Source organism: Chanos chanos, chromosome 10, assembly GCF_902362185.1.
Source record: "Chanos chanos chromosome 10, fChaCha1.1, whole genome shotgun sequence".
Taxonomy (NCBI): domain Eukaryota; kingdom Metazoa; phylum Chordata; class Actinopteri; order Gonorynchiformes; family Chanidae; genus Chanos; species Chanos chanos.
The window spans coordinates 7,812,810-7,835,630 of record NC_044504.1 but is presented as its reverse complement, the minus strand read 5'-3'; the positions used below and the strand labels follow the sequence as shown (position 1 = coordinate 7,835,630).

At 39.3% G+C, this 22,821-nt stretch overlaps 2 protein-coding genes across 2 annotated transcripts in view; both read left to right on the top strand.

Moving 5' to 3' along the window:
* The first annotated feature begins 6,753 nt into the window (after positions 1 to 6,753).
* On the top strand, positions 6,754 to 11,587 carry slc38a11 (solute carrier family 38 member 11). Its single transcript, XM_030786645.1, has 11 exons — positions 6,754 to 6,853; positions 7,291 to 7,365; positions 7,747 to 7,881; positions 8,164 to 8,229; positions 8,550 to 8,656; positions 8,772 to 8,851; positions 9,426 to 9,496; positions 9,922 to 10,083; positions 10,239 to 10,351; positions 10,756 to 10,887; positions 11,297 to 11,587. Exons 1-11 carry the CDS (start codon positions 6,754 to 6,756, stop codon positions 11,585 to 11,587), a joined length of 1,332 nt encoding a protein of 443 aa, XP_030642505.1.
* A 1,924-nt stretch (positions 11,588 to 13,511) lies between these two features.
* The window catches only part of cobll1b (cordon-bleu WH2 repeat protein-like 1b), a 28,344-nt gene continuing 19,034 nt past the window's right edge, over positions 13,512 to 22,821 (top strand). The window contains exons 1-2 of the mRNA XM_030786643.1: positions 13,512 to 13,564; positions 18,872 to 19,000. Coding sequence (XP_030642503.1) covers positions 13,512 to 13,564; positions 18,872 to 19,000 — 182 coding nt within the window. The remainder of the gene's footprint in view (positions 13,565 to 18,871; positions 19,001 to 22,821) is intronic.

Here is a 22,821-nt window from a genome sequence, read left to right as displayed (position 1 = left end):
ATGACACAAAACTGACACATTTAAATTGAAGAGATGCACCTCTGTATTCTGAATAATGGAGCTGCTTCTTCACAATAAAAACAACTTTCAGTGACACTGATTACAGTACTGCCCATCTAGTTAATACTCTAATTCAAAAAATATTAGCCAACACAATGCATAGTAACCTTTAGGACAGATGTGCATTATGATATACTGTAACTACACTACTAACTTTTTTTTTTATAACAGACTTTATGACTGGCTTTATTTCATAGCACATTCTTACATAACCTCTATTTCTGCAAATTATCATATACGTGACAAAGTCCAAGGGGTCACGTGTCTTAAAATCAACATTTTTAAAATAACTTGAAAGGTCAGTTGGACTTTAAACAGTTAGTGCATGAAGAGCAGGATAACTGTTCACAGAAACAGCAAAATAGCTTAATGTTCCAATGGACATACTCTCAAAAATCAAGTTCACATATTTCAAATAAGTAAAACCTTGGTCAAATGTTGAGGGTAAAAGATTTGTCTGTCTCTGAAATCATCAGGTAAATTACCAAAACAATCAGAGAACAAGTCTCTACTTCTGTGACTCAGTCTCAACAAAAACCAATGTTGACTAGCTGACGTTTAAGGTAGGGACTGCTATTGTTATAAAACTGCTTGTAACCAGAGACAATGCACAACCATGAAACGAACACAAAAACCTAAACATCTGAACAATGAAAGAAAGTCATTTTGTCAAGCCCATGGTCTTTTAGTGTGAGCTCTTTTTCCTGTACCTGGATGAATTACTGTTTGGAGAAAGTAGAAAGATGCTTTTAGAGGACAGTGGCTGTTTCCAGTTGTTAAACCTGGTAGCGGAGCATGGTATTGCACGAACACTGATCTCCAGAGAGTCGTTGTTTCTCTCCACTGTTAGAGTTATGGCTGTGGAATATGGAGTCATTTTCGTTGACCAATGGCAGGTGTGCCCATTTGTGTGTCATTTTTAAGATGACCTCATATTCCAAGATGATGATACACCAAAAAACACTGTTTAAACAGAGGTGTCATGACACCAACATAAAATAAGAGATATTTCAGGGCCAAATAAATGCATTTGTGATAATTACTACTGACTCTAGGCAGTCCATACCATGATGACATACTGCCATGAGGTTGCTTTACTACTCAATCTGAATGTGTATATCAAGCAGTTCTGTACAAGAGCATCTGCTAAATGAACAAAACTGCAATTACAAGTTGTAATAGCATTACAGCTGTATTGCAATTGTACTTGCGATGACTATATCTAAACATCACTGAATCTCTATGGGAGAATCTAGAGAGCTGCAAAAGCACATTCCAGTATTCCAGTCACATCCTAAAACAGATGGCAGCTTTGATCCTCAGTGGTTAGCAAGTCTTCCTTTATTATTTTACATTTCCATTATTTTGTTTGCACCCAGTAAATGTGATATGGAAACTATTCTATGATTCCATTAAACATCACGTAACACCTTTGTCAATAACAGCTCTTTGTGGGTTTGTGTGGATGATTGGGCTCATGACAGAAGCAATTACGATATTCAAACATTTTATTATTAATAAAGCTTCAAAAAACTACACTGTAGATTAAACAGTCTCATCCTATTATGAATGAATATGAAACACTAAGATACAAAAAACATGTCACACAATCAAACCCTGCTTGAAGGAGCTCATTTGTCTCTGAAAGAGATGGTTTTTAAAGTGTATTAGATTTCAGGTAAGCTGATAAAAGGAAGCATTAATAAATGTATAAAGAATATTTTGTTGATATAATAATGTAGCCCTAATATTGTGAATTTGGGCAAGATATTATTCAAATATTCACTAATAGTAATTACTGCCAAACCTTTTCCACTGTGGAAAGATCTTCAGATTCTTCACTGTGGGGCTAACAGACTGCAAATTAAATTTATTTTCTATCTCTATTTAAGTCAGAACACAAAATTTAGCTCATATGTAAAAGATCATTATCTATGTCCCTCTATCAAAAAAAAAGAATATATATATATACATATATATATATATATATATATATATGAATATAAATATAAAACTTAATAATCTCCTGACAGAGTGATACATGGACATAGCTTTTTATCTAATGCAGCTTAACAGGGTGTTGTCCAAGTCTTGTTTCCCAAGAGTATCTGCAGTCATTTTAATTATTGGTTGGCTGCATGGTTGAGAAGCACAGCACTCCTCCATAAACCAAAATAAACTACTGTCTTCTCCTGTTTAAATCCTGGCACAAAAAACATCTGTCCTGTGATTCATGGTGCTGTAAAACACGTTATTTATAATTCCATTACTCCGAGCAAGAGAAATTGCGACGCAGCAACAATAATAAGCTCTCTGGTTAAAACAACTTAACCTTTATGATAGACACTGAACTGCTGCTGACAGGATCCTTGATGAAAGACTTTGTGGTTAGAAACACAAAGTGGCCGCCTGTTCGTCTTCTATATCTCAGCGCTCATATAAGCCCTGCCCACTGAGAAGTACTTTGGTGAGAAGCACTGAACTGTGTAAACCTGCAAACCTTCACCTCTGCATTGTCTGACCACTTCATTTATTTTACACCAGCACAGATAGTTTGCTCCTCCTATAACCAGTGTAAGCTCAAAGTTGATGTGTGACCTGATTAATTAATTGATCAATGGATGGACAAATCAATTGGTTGAGGCCTCTCATATTTTGATGACTGCATTCTCAAGTGCCAAAGCAAAGTAACTAATGTATTGAGATGCTTTGAAAATGTCTAATCTAATCTCATTCCTGCCAGAAGGACCAAACAGCACTATGTTAGACTATGTGTGCCTTTATGAACAAAAAGCTTTCATCCCTAGACAGCCGAGGGAAATATAAATATTTTTTAATATTCTCTTTATAAAGATGCAGCGGTTCATTTCTTTTTTTTTTTTTTTTTTTGGTTTTTCTCCCCCTGTCTTATTTATCTGAGAACAATGAGAACAGGTAGTAGAACCACCATCTATTTGCTTGCAGGCATACACACGCAAACACTGAAGCCACTAAATTTGAGTTTGCCTGGCCACATGGTACCAGGAATTGAACTTGGTGTTGCTGTCCATGGTTCTGAAACGTCAACCATATCAAGCTTAGCACGCTTTAAATGAGCATGACTACAATCACTTTAACAGTTTTTTTCTTGGCTTACTTACGCGGAAAGTACATCACACTAACATTAAGTCTAATGTGCGAGAAAGCATATCCAAGATGAGTGAAACTGAAAACCACTAATAGAGCACTTGGCAACCGTTCTCGGAATCACTCTCCTGCCTTTGATAATGGATCTAACATTCGGTACACATCAACTTTCATTGGTAGAGAACCAATAAGTCCTATCATTTCCAATTCAAACCTCATAATGCGTGGTTTCTTGAGCGCAACAGAAATTAATGGATCGGGTTAAGAAAAGCAGTAAAAAGATTTTTCCTCCGATCTCCACACCGTGAAGATTATGGGCCCATTAATGTAACCTTTGTCAAGATAACAAAAGCATAGCTTAAATGTGTTTTCTATGTTTAACACTCCGTGTAGGAGGACCTTGAGGTTTCGAAGTACACATTAATTATCTCATACAACTTCGGTAACACCATGCTCCTGAGAGAGAGGATTTGAAAAAGTGGAACACTTCATTTTGGCTTTTATGAAAATGCGAACGTATGCATCTATTGGTACAGTCTAGACCAGTATGAAAGGTGCTTCATTCAAGATTGTGAAAGTAGCGACCGCATTTAAACTTCACTGTCTTTTCCCGACTGTATTAAAATATGGATGGAAGCACAGTAGTCTGCTTTTCTCTTGCCAAATCACAGCGTTATATCATGATAAAGTATGGAGACACTGGCGAATAAGCTACATCATCACTGTTAGGCAATAAATGCCGTTGTCGCTATCTTACGCATGAACTATTAACGACTGCGGGTTCACATGGCCGTCAAACGGCAGTCCCCTCTATTTCATGAAATACAGTGTACAAACACCCCGCGTTCGACCCTTTTGATTTTACTGTTAAACACAGCAGTAATTGCTGTCTCTTACGTCATCTCTCTCTCTCTCTCTCTCTCTCTCTCTCTCTCTCTCTCTCTCTCTCTGTCGATAATAAGGCAATCAAATGCAGCTGGAAAAGTGAACGACCAAGGGCGTGGACTGGGAGGAAGTGGTCTACTACACATCTCTCTTTTCAGTGCCATTATTTCACTAGTATCAGTTAGATAGGCCTACGCGTATCAAAGTAACTTCATGACAATACAGAGGATTTTCTAACAAGATTGCCAAATTTCCAGATTATTAAAACAAGCTTTCTCCAACTCTACCCCGCCCCGCACGTGACACCAGCGGGCTATTTCAGACCCCTGTGTAAATAGGAGCCAGAGTAACAACTTCAAAGCAACTTCACAAGGTTTGGGGTATATTCAGTTGTCTAATATAAAAGTTCAAATGCAACACTGAAATGTCTATCAGTAACAAACAGTCGTAACAGGCTTGCAATAAGCGACAAAACCAAGTGATAGTCTTTCGCGGAGATTTTTAAAAAAAATCTCTATGATATCCGGATGTTCGCTGAACTACAATACACACCTTGCTATTTATTAAAACATGAACACTCACAGCATAAAAGAGGCGTAGCACCATGTGCCTCTCTGTATCTTGGATTTGTTTAAAACGAATCCTCTAAGAATTACAATAACGAGTAAAAATATCATTCGCATAAAAATAAGCAATCCCGTCGTTCCTTAAAGTCCATAACGCATATTCTATCATGTTTTCAAAAGTATTTCTAGGTGCTGATTTCAAAGAGTTAAACCGAACTCACCATGGTCGTCCAATGCAACAAATTAACAGATAAATTCTTGCTTGGAAAAATACTCTGTAAAGTCGTTTTTATCTTCAATAGCCACAAAGCAAACTTGATGAAACATAAAGTAGAAGAGAAATATTTGTTTTCCAGATATCTCTTTGCTCGGTAGTTTATTCCGCGAAATAAGACGATCTGAAAAAATCACAAGGGAGTGCAATCAATCCAGACTCGTCTTCAAGAACAGCTCTGAGCGCTTCCGGTTATTCATGAGAGAGTGGTGACGGTGGACTCTTTGAGGACATATTTAGCGTAATATCAAGTTTACGCGCGATCTCGGCAAACGTGCTTGTAAAGAGAAGTCAAAGGGCAGGGGTTTACAGGGGATCAGTCTCAACGAATGGGCGCGTGCCAAGTATCACACCATTTCAGATTCAGACAGAACCTTCTGTCTGACAGAGAATGATTGATGGGCAATATTCACATATCAGTGACAGGGCTGTTGAGCGAGGTATTGAACTTAAGTGGAGCTGTACTAAGTGTATGTTCAACCGATTTAGACTATTTAACCTAGGTAAAGTGTCGTCACATTGTTCAGCATTCCTTTCACAATAACTACACGGAGTCATTCCTACGATAATGAAACGGAGACATTTACTTCAAAACAAAACAAAACCCAAAAAATATAACATGAAGTTTCCCATCTTGCCGGCTCAGACGTATAGTTTGGTGGTCCGGAGCAGAGAACCGCACTTCATGCTTAGGCCTATAGAGTTCTAACGGCACCTAGTGGTAACTCGATTGCAACTGCGACTAGATATTTGTAGTCACTTTTTTTTGTAATTATTGCGTATAGTGGCTGAGATAAAACGTATCGCTAATCGAATATGTGCTCCTTGAGACAAGTTAATGTCATTAATGTGGGTAAGTGACATTAAACGAGTTTGTGAAGTGGGGGTGCTGTGAGGCGGATAGGGGAGATCTTGGAGGAAACTTTCTCATGATCCAGATGTCACAAGCTAGTTGTGTAGCAGCGTTAGAGAATCCATGTTATAGGGGACAGAGAGAGAGAGATGCTCTTGTTCTCGAAAGTCGAAAAAATATATTAGTACGTTTTATCCTCTCTCACCACACATGGTCACGTGGTAACCCTTAAGCGGTTGTGTCATGTTTGTAAGTCTCGGCGTTTATGATCACAGGACACGGGGCTAACAGTGTGTTACATGATTTATTTTTCACCCACTTTCAGCTGTTACATTTCCATAAAGTAACAACTGCGTCTTATCAGGAACTTGTCTCTCATTCTGATCCTAGATATATTAGCAGACCTCTTTGCACATCTGCTGATGTCAAGTCATATAATATCCTGGCCGTAGACTATATGAAGTTGATATTACTGTAAGACCGACTAATCAGTGCATTACATGCACAGCGGACTTCGATGTATTAATTTTGTATTTCAAAGGTCTACTCTCTCCATAAGAAAGCAAGATTTTGCTGAGCAGTTAGGGGGTTCTATTTTTGTGTCAAATACGACGTAACATTCAATGAACGTTGCAGTCTCAAATACCTGCACTGCAGGCGCGTCTAACCCATTGGATGTGATCATGTGGGAGGGCTGAAGTCAGTCAAGTGTAAAGCCGTGTGCAGTTGCACTCAAGGAGCTCAGTTAGTTTGCTGTCGTGAGACAAGGATAGACAGCGCATTACAGATATGGATAGGGATTCAAACGAAAAGCGAAGCTTATCTCAGCAGGTACACCCGGTAGTGGGGTGGGAAGAATCGTAAACTTAATGTGTCAGATAGTTGCTGAGTGCTGCCGTAGTGTTAGCTAGAATCTCAGGTAAGATCTTAGACAAACTTTATAACTTGTTCCTTTGTTGTTTCAGCGAACCAGTCATGATTCTAGGGATATGTTGTTATCGCATAAGGATTCCAGGGAAGGGGGAACGAGTTCGACTACTTATGCTGTATTTAATTTCATCAATTCCATTATCGGTTCTGGATTAATAGGTAATTATAAAATTTTATTTTTAAATCTACTTCAAAACAGTAGATTTGAACGTACATTTGAACATAAAGATACACTTTAGCGTTTTACTCACATATGCTTCTCACAAATACGCATTACACATTGTTGTGGGCAAGTTTTTAAATTGTTTTTGCAGGCTTCAGAGTATCCAGCCAAAATTGTGTCAAACTACACATGTTCTCAGTGCCTCCCGTGATTAGGTCATATGACCATAGAAAATGTGATTTCAGACAAAGGCTTTTCGTTCACATGCTTTAACGCTGGTGAAAAAAAAAAGAAGCACGTTATTCAGCTCCTGTTTGAAGGAAAAAGGTCAACCGTTAAATAGACCAATTTTTTAAATAGACCAATAAATCAAAACTTTTTTTTTAACATTTGTGTTTACTAAAATGATTCATATGTCTCTTATCCCTGTCAGGTCTGCCTTATTCACTGAACCAGGCCGGACTACCCTTGGGCCTGTTACTTCTTTTGGTGGTTGCCGTTATTACAGGTACAGACAAGCCAACCAATGTTCATTTCGCGTTTTTGTAGACTTGGAAAGGGCAGTATCCTGGTAACAAAATTTTAACAGAAAGGAAAAAATGCTAGCTGATATCGGAAAATGTATATTTTATATTTCCCTAAGAAATGCTACAAAATAATTCATGCTTCACTTATACTAATACTCAGTGTGATAAAGTGCACATTACAGAACAGGATGCTCCATATTTGTGTGTCATTGTTTTTATTCTTAGAAGTGCCCAAATATTGTGTATTATTTCATTGCAAATAAACTGCTCATTGTTTATTATTTAAGTGCTACATCAAAAAAAGTGCAGTCATTATGTTGTTGACTAAACTTTCATAATCCTTTATGCATTTATTTTTGCAGACTACTCCATAATTTTGTTGATTAAGGGGGGAAATTTGTCAGGAACACACAGTTACCAGGCTCTGGTACACAGCACATTTGGTGTTGTGGGATACTTCATTGTGACATTGTTGCAGTTTTTGTATCCTTTCATTGGTAATTGCTCATTTATTACAGTCACTATGACGATCTGGATTTGTAATCTTAGGTTGGTTTTGCATGAGGAACTACTCATGTTTAACTGAAAGGCTTTAGCTGATTCTCTTTTCTCTGAAATGCAAGTGGAAGGATGTGAATTTGCTTAACCAGAACATGCGGTAATGCTCACTGTAAGTCTATGCTTACACTCACAGTATGTACCATGATGTTAAGATTTATGCAAGTGCCTACTTATTTGGGCGAATTTTAATGTTTGTGTGTGTATCTCTGGTCATTTAGCTATGATAAGTTACAACATCATTACTGGTGATACACTGACAAAAGTGTTCCAGAGAATACCGGGAGGTAAGCTGATTTTGGCATTTTGACATTGCACTTTAAATTCACCAAATTTACATGTGTTTCTGTTCGTATAAATAAATACATACATACATACATACCTACATGCATGCATACGTATTTGTTAGATCATAAAAGGCCTGACATCAAAAGACTTATTTTGCTCTCTAAACCTTCAAGGAATCCAGTAACAATTGTGCCGATACTGATAATCAGAGAAAAAAAAGTTCAAATTTGAAAGACGTTAGTTGAGTAAACAATGAGAAAGGTTTATCCAGTGTATTGTTTTTGTTTATCCAGTGTATTCCTTTTGTTTATATTTACAGTTGGTCCTGATCACCTTCTAGCTGAGCGTCATTTTGTCATTCTTATGTCCACCATTCTGTTCACCCTCCCATTATCTCTGTACCGTGATATCTCAAAACTGGGCAAGGTACCATTTAACTCTCCTCGCCTTTTTCATCCAGCTCATCACTCCATCTTAATGCATTTAAAGCCTCTCTCTCTCCCTTGTGTGTGTGTGTGTGTGTGTGTGTGTGTGTGCCCAGGTTTCATTGCTCTCTATGCTGTTGACTCTGGCCATCCTCATCACAGTCATCATCAGAGCTGCTACTCTTGGGCCTCAGATGTAAACAGGGTTATTTTTCCTGCTCTGTTCTCTGACCCCCCCTCTGCCCCCCCCCCCCCCCCCCCCCACCATCTGTCACATGTTCCCATTCGCCGACGGTCATCTAGATAATATTTAGCCAGCAAAGCATTGATTACTAGCAGAAAATGATGGACCATTTACTCTTGACGTCTTTAGTCTTGGACGCACGTCGTAAAATGCTGGAACCTTTGGGTCTAATGCATTAAGGTCCTAAGCACATGCAAACATTTTTACAGTGGTGTAAAGACTACCATTGTTTGTGAGGTTATTTACCAAGCCCTAATCACAGGTCATATTATTGGTGTGCATATACAAACTGTTTTGAAATAGTCTAATGGCTTTAGTTTGTCTTTTCTCTAGTCATATAGCTGGTGAGCGTTGTGCTAGAGGTGTAGAAGTGGATGCATCTGGCTGTTTCGTTTAGTACTTGTTTTTGATGCGTTTATCATTACGTTAGGAGTTATGGAGTTATGCCGCATATAAGGTAGTTATGATGGTCTGTTGATCTGAATGTTGATAATATCATGCACTTTTGCTGTTCTTCTGCACATAGCCCTCCAACTGAAGATGCATGGGTGTTTGGACAGTGGAACGCCATTCAGGCTATTGGTGTCATGTCTTTTGGTGAGGACATTTTGACTGGTTAAAAATATTTATGTGTGTTTACTTTTTGATTCTGTGGTGCTGAAAGAAATTTCAACAGAACAGATATGACACAGTAGCCGAGGGATGGTTCCCTGGAGTCAGACGTATTTTCATGTTCAAAGCTATTCACAGAGCAATAAAAACATGGAAATAACGAAGGAACCCACATTGTAGTAACACGTGGATTTGGTTACTCTAAAATGTAAACGAATAGAAAAAAGTGCATCAAATTTGGAATTATACTAATACTAAGACAGATCAGTTTGTTTTACTGTAATCACATGGCTATATATATATATATATATATATATAAAATACATATACATATATGAGACCTTCTGTTCAATATTCTGCCTTTAAAAATGATAATGAAGTGTTTTGCGTTTTTTTTGTGTGTGTTTTAGCTTTCATATGCCACCACAACAGCTTTATGATCTACGGATCCTTAAAAGATCCAAGTCTGAGCAACTGGACCCGGATCACTCACCTGTCTGTGGGGTCAGCTGTACTTGTCAGTGTTTTGTTTGCTGGAGCTGGCTACGCTACATTCACCGGCTACACGCAAGGTTAGCAAAAAGCAGCCATCTACCAAATGCAATGCAGGCTAGTGGTGTCTTATATTGCTGCTTATTAAATGAGAAAAAAAAAGCAAGTTTGATATTTTGGTTTTTCAATGTTTTGCCTGCATTTAAATGTGCTTTATTTTTCTGTGTTGCCTAAGGTGACATATTTGAGAATTACTGCAGAAATGACAACCTGGCCACGTTTGGACGCTTTTGTTATGGAGTCAGTATAATAACTACATTCCCTCTTGAGTGCTTCGTGACACGTGAGGTAAGAAGAGTCTTAATTTGATTACTTATTGACAATGCAAAAGCTCACAAATATCTCCCTAGTTTATTAGTTTCACTGTGTGACAACCTTGCTTATTTTAGAGATCCCATGGCTTATAGCCTACTGTCCTCAGTTGTCCTTTATAATGAGAAAACAATAAGCTCTTGCAAACAGTTCATAATAGAGGTCATAATATCTGTGTGAAAACCTGCCTTTGGGCTTTGTGGTTTCTTTTTCTTGCACAAGCAAGCAGAGACTTACTGTTTCAGAGGATCTGAAAACCTCTCCACCAGGGAAAATTGTTAAGTAGATTTTTCTAGAAAGTCTGGTGTAGAACAAAGCGGAGCCACAAGTTTTCTGTCTCTCTCACACCCTCTCCCCTTGGTCTGTATGATGAATTTTAGGTGGTCTCTAATCTCTTTTTTGGAGGAATGCTCAGCAATGTTGTCCATTTCATCATCACCTTGGTGATAGTTTCCACAGCAACAGCCATATCACTGTCTTATGACTGTCTTGGGATTGTCCTGGAGCTGAATGTAAGTTTAAAAGTTACAACAACAACAACAACAACAACAAAAAAAAACAGTTTGTAATCCTTTACATTGAGACATGATACTTAATATAATGCCATTATTGTTGCATTTGTATTTTTTTCCAAGTTATGCTTTTTATGACCACTCACAGCTTGTGTTACATGTTGTGTAGTATTTCTTTTATGTTAAATACGGTGACTTTTATAAAGTGACTTTTCAGGAAAAGACTCCTTTCAGTTGAAGTTACATCATATCCTATTCACATCGTATCACCTGAGAGATCGTACTACCGTGACGATCTGTTTTCAGTATTCAGTTAAATCTAATATATATATTTTTTTGCATGTATTTGTATCATACATGCGCATGAATATTTTGGCCAAAATCCCATTAAACCTGTCTTTTTTTTTAGGGTGTTCTGAGTGCTACCCCACTTATCTTCATCATTCCCTCTGCCTGTTTTTTGAGGCTTTCCACTGGACGCTGGTTACAAGGGGAGAATCTTATCCCCACTCTAATTCTCATAGCTGGAGTATTCATTATGATCATTGGCTTAATCATGACAGCCCTCTTCCCCCAAGACTGTTCACATGGAGAAGAGATGTTCTACTGCACCACCTCCAACAGTTCAGTCCTCAGCCCAACTCCTTCCAGTAGTTTTATCAACCTTGTAAACTCCACTCAGAATATTAGCTTGTTCTGAGTTTAAATGAAAGCAATTTTTATGTTAAGAGAAGCGTTTCTGTTTTGACATTTTTAATTAACTGTTATATGTTTTGTGTAAACAGTCTGATATTTTATATCTTGGGTCAGCAATCATTTTTAATCAGTCAATGCAGATGTTTTTACCTCAAGTTGAAATATTCAGGTGTTAATGTTTTGTTGCTCCCTTTTCTTTTTTGGCCAAGCATTTTTAATTAATACATGTAGGTCTGTATCTTGGAGTAAACCCATGTAAGGTGTCTCTTTGTCTCACTCCACAGATACCTGTTCCTTAATGTATTTGTCTTTGGTAGTTGAGGTTATAGATGGTGTATATTTATACCTTAACTCACACTGTAACCAACAGGATCCAACAGCTGATCAATTTGGGCACATGTGACTAAGCACTATACGTGCTAGCAGGCTATTTTTTTTCACTGAGCTGAATACAACACAGGTGTGATATTTGGGGTGGTAAATGATAAGAGGTGTAAAATTGGCAGTGTCAGTCATGTTTAAACAGAATCTGAATCTGGAGGCAGATGTTGCACCCAAACGTCAGTAAAGTGTCTGGAATAACTAGACTTCGGTCAGTCTGATTTCTCCTCTTGCAGCCATTGAGATATCGTTGAGTGGATGTGAACTCCAAGTGTGATCGTCTATGCTTTGCATGCACTCATTGTCCGTTTGCCTAGATTTTTTTCCCGTTTATACGACGTACAAATAATTCGGTTTGCAATAAATGTCAAAAACACGTTTTGCATCATGCTTGATTCATCTATTCGTTTAAGAGGGCTTACTATCTTCCTCCATGACGTCATTCTGGGGCACGAAAAAAAACCCCGAATGTAAACGCAGATTTCAAAAGAGAGAGGCATTAAATAGCCGCCGTTCATAGCAGCGCAGGTGTGCCGTAACATTTCTGCCACAAGATGTCGGTGTCATCAAATATCGGGAATGACAGCTATTCAAATACTCATTTCTCAATCTTTAACAAAATCACACGTTAAAAGAAGCGGAATATTTTGAAAAGGGAGATTAGGAATATAGTTTTAAGTTATCTAGCAGTCTCTCTTTCAAAGTCTTCTCCTTCTCAGGGAAAGTTATGATTGTCATGACACTCCGGTATGTATAAAGTAGGTGTAATATCAGGAGCACAAACAGGAATTTTCTGTTGATACTCTCAGCATTCAACGCGCTGTGACAGCGTTCGGTGCGCTTTATCTGCTTTTCGGACGGCATGTGATTTAGATGCCTTCGTCGATCTAGTGCTTGAACATTCGGTGTGTCTTGAATTAACTACGCGCTGGGAGGTGGGAGGGTAGGGAGTTTGGCAACCATTCCTACCATCGTGTCATGACTTGAAAATGTGGACTGTTGCTTCAGTTAAAGACCAAGCTGTGCAGGCGACCGATAGAAACAGAGAACCAACTGTTGAGCAGGGCAGGACTGTGGAAAAAATGGTGGGAGTTCCAGAATTTTAAATCGCGAAGGGGTAAACGGGTAGAAGTGGGTTGGTGAATACTCGTTTGCACTGAAACTGTAAACTAAAGGGCATCATTCTGTGATGGTTACAAAAGTAGAAGAGACCTATTGCTGGGGTTTGACACTTTTGTAAACAATACTGATGAAAGTTGACAGCCGCGGTGAGGACCAAGGACGATCTTGGTAAGACATAATTTGAGACAGAATATAATTTTTTTGCATGCTGTTTTTTGTATCGAGAACTGGAAACGCGAGTGTGTTCCACCCAGGAGAAACATCTAAGTGAAACTATGACCTCATTGACAACAGTTACGGATGCACACAGTTAATGCGGGCAGTGAGCGTGGCAAGGCAAAGTATGGGACGCAATTAAAAACAGCGAATGATTTGTGTTCTCTAGTCCCAGAAATACTATCAAAACTGCACGGTCTAACAGAGGCATGGAAGACGATGGGTATCGGGATACTCAGCATTGCCGCCTGCCCTGTACAAGGTACAGTATTTATTAGGCTAAACCATATCCTTTTCATGTTTCGATTTTGTGCGTCCTGGCGACTGTATCTGTTTTATCTGTCTGCATCTACAAGACATACTCTTATAAGTCTGAAGTTATATTGTACATTATCAGTTTTCTCTTGTGAACATCATGCGCCATATACCATTTAACCCTTTATTCACAGTCAACAGAGCACAACGTCAACTCTCAATCTGTAATCTCACATCGGGGAACGTTCTCAAAGCGTTAGTGGCTATGCGTAGCCGATATATATCTCAAATTGACGCTTAACTCTATGGCTGCATGGTATTTGAGGAATTCTATCTGTAATTAAAGTCCTATTTGTTGCAGTCATGCCGATGACCTTTGACTTTCGCTTATTTCCTGCCTGGAGAGCAGAGCTGAGAAATTGTCCTAGCCACATGTGGGGGTCATGGGAAATGCTTGTGTAGATGGGAGGTGGGGCATCCACATCATCCAGAATGAATTACATGAATCACAGTGCTAGTTCACATGATGAGGAAATTAATAAGTAATTGCACGTTAGACCTAATTATGTCTCATAATATCTGAAGAAGCCTCTCATTTCCGTTTTAATATCCTCCACAGAAACTGATGGAAATTGCATTGAAATAATAAAAGTTGTATTTATGTTAGATGTTTTATTTTTACAACATGTCGGTTAAAAAGCAAAAAGAAGAAGAAAGCCTGATCCTTCAGTTCATTAAGTGTTAAAAAAGATGATGACTGAAACTTCTATTCTGTTACTGTGAGATTTATGAAATGAATGCATAGCTAAATATCAAAAACTTGAAAGACAGGGCAGACGGCATTATGAATGATCCCTTTGCCCCCATTACCAACAGGTCTAATCTTTAGAAAGGCAGTCTAGCCTGTGGGACAGTGGAAATTCTCACTCAGCGGGCGCAGGATCAGTGTGGGTGATGTCAGCAGACCTTACTACAGTGGTTAGAGGCGTTCTTTCTTTAAAGTTACATTCCAGACACCATACTAACTATTCCACATCCATGGCTCTCTCTCTGGAACAATCTCTCCAGAGACTCTGCCTTATATTGCAACCTCAATTAAAATTGAGATGGAGAATTTGATTTGCTTGCTTTTCCATGCCACAATACTCTGTACAAATTACCAGAGTGATTTAACGGTCAAAAAGAGATGCAGTCAAAAGACAGTGTGATCCTTAATTGCAGAATGAGAATCGTATAATTTGGGCACAGTGCTTCAGTTGGCTGGCATTTGTTAGCTACAGGCGACTTGGTAATTTCTTTGGTGAAATGATATAATGGAAATAGTGGGAGCTCCTTGGATGGACTGTAGCCTAACCCTTGGTTTATTGCATATGTTTCATCTTCATTTGTGACTTGGTAAACTTTGTATCATTACACCATTGCATCTGAATAAGCGCAGTCGCACTTAAAAAGTAATGATATTTGGAGAATTCACATTCCAAACCCCAAGATGGACCAGTGAGATATATTGAAACACATACTGTGGAACTGCTTATATGAAGGCAAGATGAGAAATTTCATGTGTCCCAAACCAAATGCCATAATTCTAGTAAAGAAATCTATTTAGACAGCTGTTCTTTTGTTGCATTAGACACCTGGTCTTACAATTCCCTGCCTAGCTTATTGCTTATCCATTGTGCAAATCGTGTGAATTTTCCTTCACCTATGATATCATGGTATCTTTTCTCATTTCCAAATGATCAGCACAGACACTCATGCACATGATCCTTGGCAAAGGCCTTGACATGGCAAGTTCTCTTAAAGGCTGAAGTATGGAATCAGTTAAGGAACTGTGAATCTTAGCAGATGTTTCCATTCTCCCTCTCTCTCTCTCTCTTACGTACACACACACACACACTCACACACACACACACACACACACACACATACACACAGCTGTCAAATTTTGCGATGAAAGCTATGAAACCCATATCACAGGTGAAGGGGAAAATCTGGGAACAAATACTTGTTGAGAGAGAGAGAGAAAGAGAGAGAGAGAGAGAAATCATATATCTTTCCAAAGAGCAGCTCAGTCTTTTTTAGGCAAGCCAAGCTCAGGCCTTTTTAGGTGGCAAAAAAAGAGAAAAAAAATTCAACCCTCCAGTCACTTGTTAAGGTCCAGTAGTTACACATGAAGGACACAAATGTGCTTTGTCCCAGTCGCTAGAGTTGTTACTTTCAGTCGGGTTCATGAAATATACCTGTTGAATTTACTTGCTTGAGTTATAGAGGAACTCTTAAATAAATCCCCTGTGGACAACAAGTCCAGTATAAAGTAGAGCATGTCTCCAGATGCCAGACATGTTCTGTGCATGCCATTCACACCCCCCCACACACACACCCCCAAACACACACACACACATGCTTCTTTTCAACAGCTGCATTTAACAGTGCAGAGCAAGGGCCACTTGCTAAACGAGGTCAGAAAGAAAACAACAGTTTTTGAGGGAACAGAAATATCATTCAAAAGCAAGGATCGGGCTTGCGCTTGCGAAGCCGGTTGTGTCTGAAGGGTACAGAGCCCTTTATGTCCGATGCTTTCTGCTTCAGAAGGCTCACACAGACACGGTGGACATCATCCAGAGAGAGAGCAGGGGAAAAAAATGGGCTGTCTTTGTTTGGTTGTTGGGGCCCAGGCGATGACCGTAAATTTAGAGGAAATACGCCCTGGATTAATTAGTTTGGTGTGTCTTTCAGCGTGGCCTTTTTGGCAGAAGCTTTGGTTTATATTGCAGGGGTTGCGTGTTTGTTGGGTCCTCTCTAAGCCATACATTCCTAAAGGTGCTCGAGTTAGTGTGTAACACGTGAAGGATTTGTAGGTCAGAAGAACTGTAGCTTTTAATTTGAGTCTTTAGTGCCTCTATCAATTTACCAAGTGCAGACATACATTACATGCACACATAGGCATGTAGATACACACATACCCACTTGTAAATAAAGTAGCTTCAGTGTGGAAATGTTGCTGCAGTATCATGATGTGATTGTCTTCCTAAATAAATAAATAAATAAATAAGTTTGAACCTTTCCAGTGTATTTACAACATAATTAGTGTGCATGCCAGCTGTACTCTTTCCACCATCGTTCTAAAGGTCGGCTGAGGTTTTCAGATCACCAATGGAAACTTCTCTTTTGCGAATAGTTTTCTCATGGCATCACGTCACCCAGTATTATAAAAATGTATTCCAAGATTAACTGATTTATCAGAACGCTCTCGTGTTTATGATCTCTGCAATGCAGTAACGAGCTGGGTGTTTCAGCCCTGCTGGCCTCTGCAAGAGGGTTTGGGATTTAATCGCTGTCCACATGTGTTCAGAAGACACACTGTAACCAAGGCAATGTCATCAGATGGCTCATATCTTTGTCTTAAGATGAAGTCAGCGTTGAGCTATACAAAACATGAGAATTCATATTTAAGACCACAGTTTGAAAACGTGGTTGAGAAGACACTAGGTGGCAGTAGCAGTAGATGTATGCAGTTGTAATACAGACTTACAGCAGATTTGTAGTTTGCTTCGTTTGTGTTTGAAATCCTCATTTTCATTGGATTAAGCTCTTCAGTACAATGAGCAGATTCTCAATAATGTTTCCTTTGGATGAGGCCAGATTTCCAAACATTAAACTGTCATTACTATGATTTTAATCATATTTGCCTTGGCTAGCGTAATATTATATCCACTCAGATTGTTCTTGTTTTCTCTGTGCATAATTTACCTCATAATATTATCCAGTTAAAAAAAAAATCCCCTCATACACAGTGGTTTCATTGTAAAGATTTAAGCAATTTAATGTCTCAGAACTTATAAATGTATTATCATGTTTATGTCATACTTTATGTTTATTTCATATATCGCATCATCTGTTGTAAAATTTGTATGGTTACAGTTTTCTGTGACACATGATCCAAGGCAAATGTAAAGCACAGCATTTTTGCTCTGATAAGTATGGAAAAAGAGTTGACCACAAGAATTCAGATCAAAAAGAGAGAAAAAAAAAAGACCAGTGTACTCATGCTTTGTAAAGTCTGGAACTCTCTCTCTCTCTCAAATGACTTTGAGGAGGCTACTGTGCATGTGATGCGCCGGAGAGAAAAAACACAAGCTGGTGTGTCTTTGGCAAGTATCTCAGCTGTAGACAATGTGCCATTGTCTTTCAAGAATGGATGTAGTGTAAGAGGTATGATTACAACTCTGGGGAAAATGCTGTCTTCTCAAGTCAGTTTATGTAAATGTTGGATTCACAGAAATTACGGGCGTCCAAACTGCATGTTAAGACTTGGACAATGACTCAAATGTTTCAGATTTCTTATGTAGATGGATGTACTTACTACAGCTAATTTGAGGGTTCCTCTTGTCTTGTGGATGGCTCACTGTGTTCTTGTTAGAACTAGATCCTTGCTTGATTATCTTAATGTCTGGCAGATGTCTTGACCAGTCTGGAGTGAAGGAAATCTACAGGCAACCTTGGTTCTGCTGTGTCTATGTTCCTTGCAGGGAATGTGAAGGTTGCAGCATATTTGACCCCTAAAGATACTGTTTGTAAGATGCTGAGCTGGGTGTCCATCGTGGTGTGTGTTTTGACCTCCTCTGTGACCTGTTTCGATTAGAGTCGTGTTCAGGTCACACAGGGATCAATCATCCATGTAGATCAGACAATGTCTGGACAGTGAGAATCCATTAGTTTGGTCTGGTCTTGCTTTACCGTGAGAGCAAAGATGCAGATACACTGTGCAGATATATCAAGGTTTGTGGTATGTGGCATTTGGAAACTGTTCATTAGTTCCCTTTGGGCTATGTTTCTAATTTGTGTTTGCGTGTGCCATATGAGAGAGAGAGAGAGAGAGAGTTGGAGAGGGGGGAGGGAGGTAGAGACAGATGGGGGGAAACACATCAGAGCTCCATTAAGTGCTGCAGATAAGCTAGTGTGTTGCGTTATCTACACAGTTTTTTATCAGAGTGCTATATGAGAGTTTAAGTATGCTAAGGTCTTTAGAGAGCTCATAGAGGAACATAGTGTGGGAAAATTTTGGTTTACTTGGCTTTGAAAAACATGGGCTACAAAGAGGAAATGGGGAGTTCACATACAGAGTCACTCTGTTCTTTTTTCTTTTTCTTTTTTTCCCCAAACTCTCCTGCTACTCCAATCTCTACCCGTCCCACACAGCTCGTGAAGTAATGACCTTTCCAGATCCACTCTAAACAGTGTGTGTTTACTGTGAGTGACCTCTCCGACCAAATTACCAGCTGTGGCCCTGGCGCTGTGTTTTGTCTTTCCGCAGGGATTACCCTTTCCCTCCCGGACCCAACCCCCCCTCCCCCTCCTCCTCCGTCTCTGCCTCGAGAACCCTCCCCCTATCACAACCTTTCTCCTCCATCCAATCCACACCCACATCAACCTCCAACCACAAGTACTCACTTTGTAATCTGACAGAACTTTTTTTTTTCATGTGTGCTTCGTTTGTTGAAGGCCAGACTGTAAAAAAAAAAACTGCCAAAGTTCATTGAAAAAGAGAAAGAAAGATATTTGTCATTGCGTTGTTTACTTAAAGCATATCACTGTTTGCAGATTTGCTTTGGATAATGCATTCATTCATTCATTCATCCCATTTGCACATTTAGAGCAAGTGTTGAGGGAATCTTTCAGCTTGGTGTGTGTGTGTGTGTCTGTGTTTTATGGGTGAAGGAAGGCTGGTAAAATGGAAATCTTTTGCTCAGAGTAGGGCAGAGGGAGAAAGGAAAATACTCCAGTTCAATCTCCACTGTCCTCTTCTGTTTACCCTGATTGTGAGGCTTAGGGAAATTTCTATGAGTTTCTTTATTCACCCTGATCACAAGGTCACCTCCGCTTCCTGATATTTTCTTTTTCTTTCTTTTTTTTTTTTTTTTGAATACTCAATGGGACCACATGTACATTAGGTTTTCCACTAGACAAACAATGATTGAGAAGCTAAAATAGCCCAGTATAAAGTTTGGTGGAGAAAAGGTGAGTGTCAGGATTAGTAATCATGTTAGAGCATGTGTTCAGTTAGTGCCTTTTCCTCTCTCAGTACCCTAATCTCCTCTTAAAGGATATGAGTGGAATTTTAGGAGCCTCACCCTGTTTGCAGACTTTATAATGGACTGTTTAGAGATTTTGTGTTCCTTCTTCTTCTTTCGTTTATCGTAGTTTTAAACTGTTATGTGGAGAACATGCCCTCTGGTGTTATTCCTCATTAGTGATCACTGCAGATACACTGCGTACACGTAACCTCAGGCTGTTAGCAGTTCATTTCTGGCCTGATCATTAAATTTCAGATTAGTGAAGGTCAGCTATCTCTGTAATGCAAACAAGTTCAGAGCTGGAAGATGTGAAAGCTGAGAGAGAGAGAGAGAGAGAGAGAGAGAGAGCAATACTCAGAGTAAGACGGTTGAGTCATTTCAGTTGTTTCTCAAACAGCCAACTTGCGAAATGTCTCTCATAAGCTCAAATCTGATCATTCGTAACAAAATACAGCATGACGTGATAGAAGACAGAAAAAGTGCACAGCCTATTTTGAAATCTCTTCAGTGCTTACTGTGACAAAAATAAATCAAACCACACAAATAAATGACTGAAACAGACAGAGCGGGCCACGAAGGGTTGTTGCTGTAGAAACAGGCAAAGTGTTCCATGTACTATAGTTATATTTAATATGTCACCACCAAGTCTCCCAACCAAATGGCCCACAGACTGTCTGACAAAGCCATCCAAACAGTGCTAGCTTAGCAACAATACATCTGAGAAAAATATCACGAAAACCATTTATCTCACCTTTTCAGGATATCAAACTTGATTTGGTTTTAATTTGAATGGGATTTTAAGAGGAAACAGTTACATCATATACATCATGCCATGGTTGTGATGGTTGCTACAGTGGTGAAATATCTGTCATTGTGTCTGTTTGTAAACTCATTAGCTGATTTAAGAGAGATTTTGTACCTTTTGTTGCACTGTTAATGTTGAATAACTGATTTTTTGTTGCAAGAGTTGGTAAGATTTAGTCTGTCCTAGTACAACCTTCAGAGGAATACATGCTTAGACATCCAGCCTGGAGGTAGGAATATAGTGAACTTTGAGATTTCATGTCTGGAACAAAAAATGATGTTCCTCATATATTGTAATACACCTTTGTAAAAACTAAACAAAGCTGTCATCTTCAGCAATGCAAGAGACTCTCAGAACAAGAGCAAAAAGCTTCTTTTACACAAACACACAGTTCAACAGACGCTTAACAGACACGCGACAAATGGTGTGATATTTAACACCTGTTTCAGTATGGAGTCCATACTCTACTGTACGAGTCATAACAGATCATCTCAGAGGAACGTGTTTGCTCGCGTTTTTTATCGACTGACAGTGAGTAAATCAGTCCTATCACAGTGTCTGTTGGGGGGGGGGGGTTGCTAAGCCAGATTTAATTCCTTGCAGGGATCTGTCGCAGGTTAATCACAAACTTAAAACACATCCGTGAAATGACTGGATCACAAGACAAAGGGCTTTTTAAAATCTTTTCTTTTGCCACTTGACTTGCTTTCATCTCCAGAGGCAGACATGCCTGTGCAAAAACTGTGGCCTCACCTCTCAGCTGGGACTTGACACTGCGCTAGTAACATTTGCACAGCATTTTGAAACTGACTTCTAATCATACACCTTAGAACTTCACGCATGTTTAAAGTGCTGTGGGGTTTTTTTTTTTGTTCTTTTTTGATTATGAGTCTGTAAACACAGAGAGAGTTAAGAGAATTCAATGTGAAGATAAATCCTTGATTGAATTACTCGTCAAGCAAGTTGTAATAACGTAAGCGAGATACAGTGTGAAAGATAAGAGGACCGGTGCTTAAGGGGAAATGCCACAGTCTCTCATTGTCCGGCCAGGAGGTTAAGAGCTGGCTTCAGAGGTAAAGCTGATTAGAAGACTGCTTACCATTGGCTCAGACTTAGTTCTCAGACCGGGCAGAACCAACACTGCCTCATCCCTGGGAGGGGTGGGGGGTGTGTGGGGGGTATCGGTAGAGAAAGCAGACTTTCTGATGTCACGTACAGGGGTGTGGTGATAAGGTTGGCTCTCTCTCTCTCTCTCTCTCTCTCCTGCAGACATATTTCTTAAAGGTTTTTTCGTTGCATCACTGGAAGTGGCACATATTCGAAAGGGATGATCTGAGCTGGAGGGTAAGAGCTGTGTTTGAAAACATTATTTAAAAAAAAAGAAGTTGTGGGGGAAAAAATAGACGTTTCTTGATGTTGTAAGATAAACAGATAATCCACATGCCATGTGTTTCGGGGAGGGGGGGGGCACGGGGGTGATTTAGAGGTTGTGTTTTCATCCTCACCCTCTCTCTGTCTTGGGGTACGACCCTTGCTGTCACTCAGGTGATGGATTCGTGTGTGGTTCGCAAACCTATTTGTTGATGCTTTGATCACACTTTGGCAGTAAGTTTCATGCTAGCTTGTGTTCCATTAATGCTAAAGCAAAGGGAGATGTTCTTCTTTGCACAACTGGACCGTGTCATAACAACAGCGTGATTTCTTGATATGCCCAGACAAATCAAGCATGTTGAGCCTGAGGATTCATACATATACCAGCCCAATCTTTTTTTCTGATCTCGCTACATGAGGCAATGGAACAAGGTACATTAGTCACTGCTTTGATGTCGTTCTTCTGGTTAAGACATTGTTTATTCATATATTTATTTTTGTAATGGAAGTGTGTATTGTTGAGCTGTTCTTAAAATAGGCTATGCTACTGAGGGTGTTGTCCGGTTAAAACAAGGAGGTGTGCAGACGTATTGTTCAGTGGAGTCTACACAAACCACTTTTTCCCTACGGAACAGTAGTCTACACCGGTCGGCCTCCTAACATAGAGTTGTGGAGTAAAGCGCTCAATTTAACATCTCTCAGCGTCTTTTGTTTTTTTGAGTGTGTTTTGTATGTTTTAGAGCAGGCATGTGTTAAAACCGTATTTCCTGTCATCTAAAATCGACTTTGAATGAACTTCTTCACACTATGATTACGGAACTCCATGGAGGAACTCCAGCTGTCTTTGAGGGGAAACTACGTACCGGCTCCAGTAATGTGCATCGGAATGCGAGGAATTTGAACGACCCTTGTAGCTTATTTCTTTCTGCTTGCTCAAGATATTGTTGCTCAAGATATTAAAAGTGACATTTTTTCCTGAAATTGCCACAAGTTAGAGTCTCCATTTAAGTAACT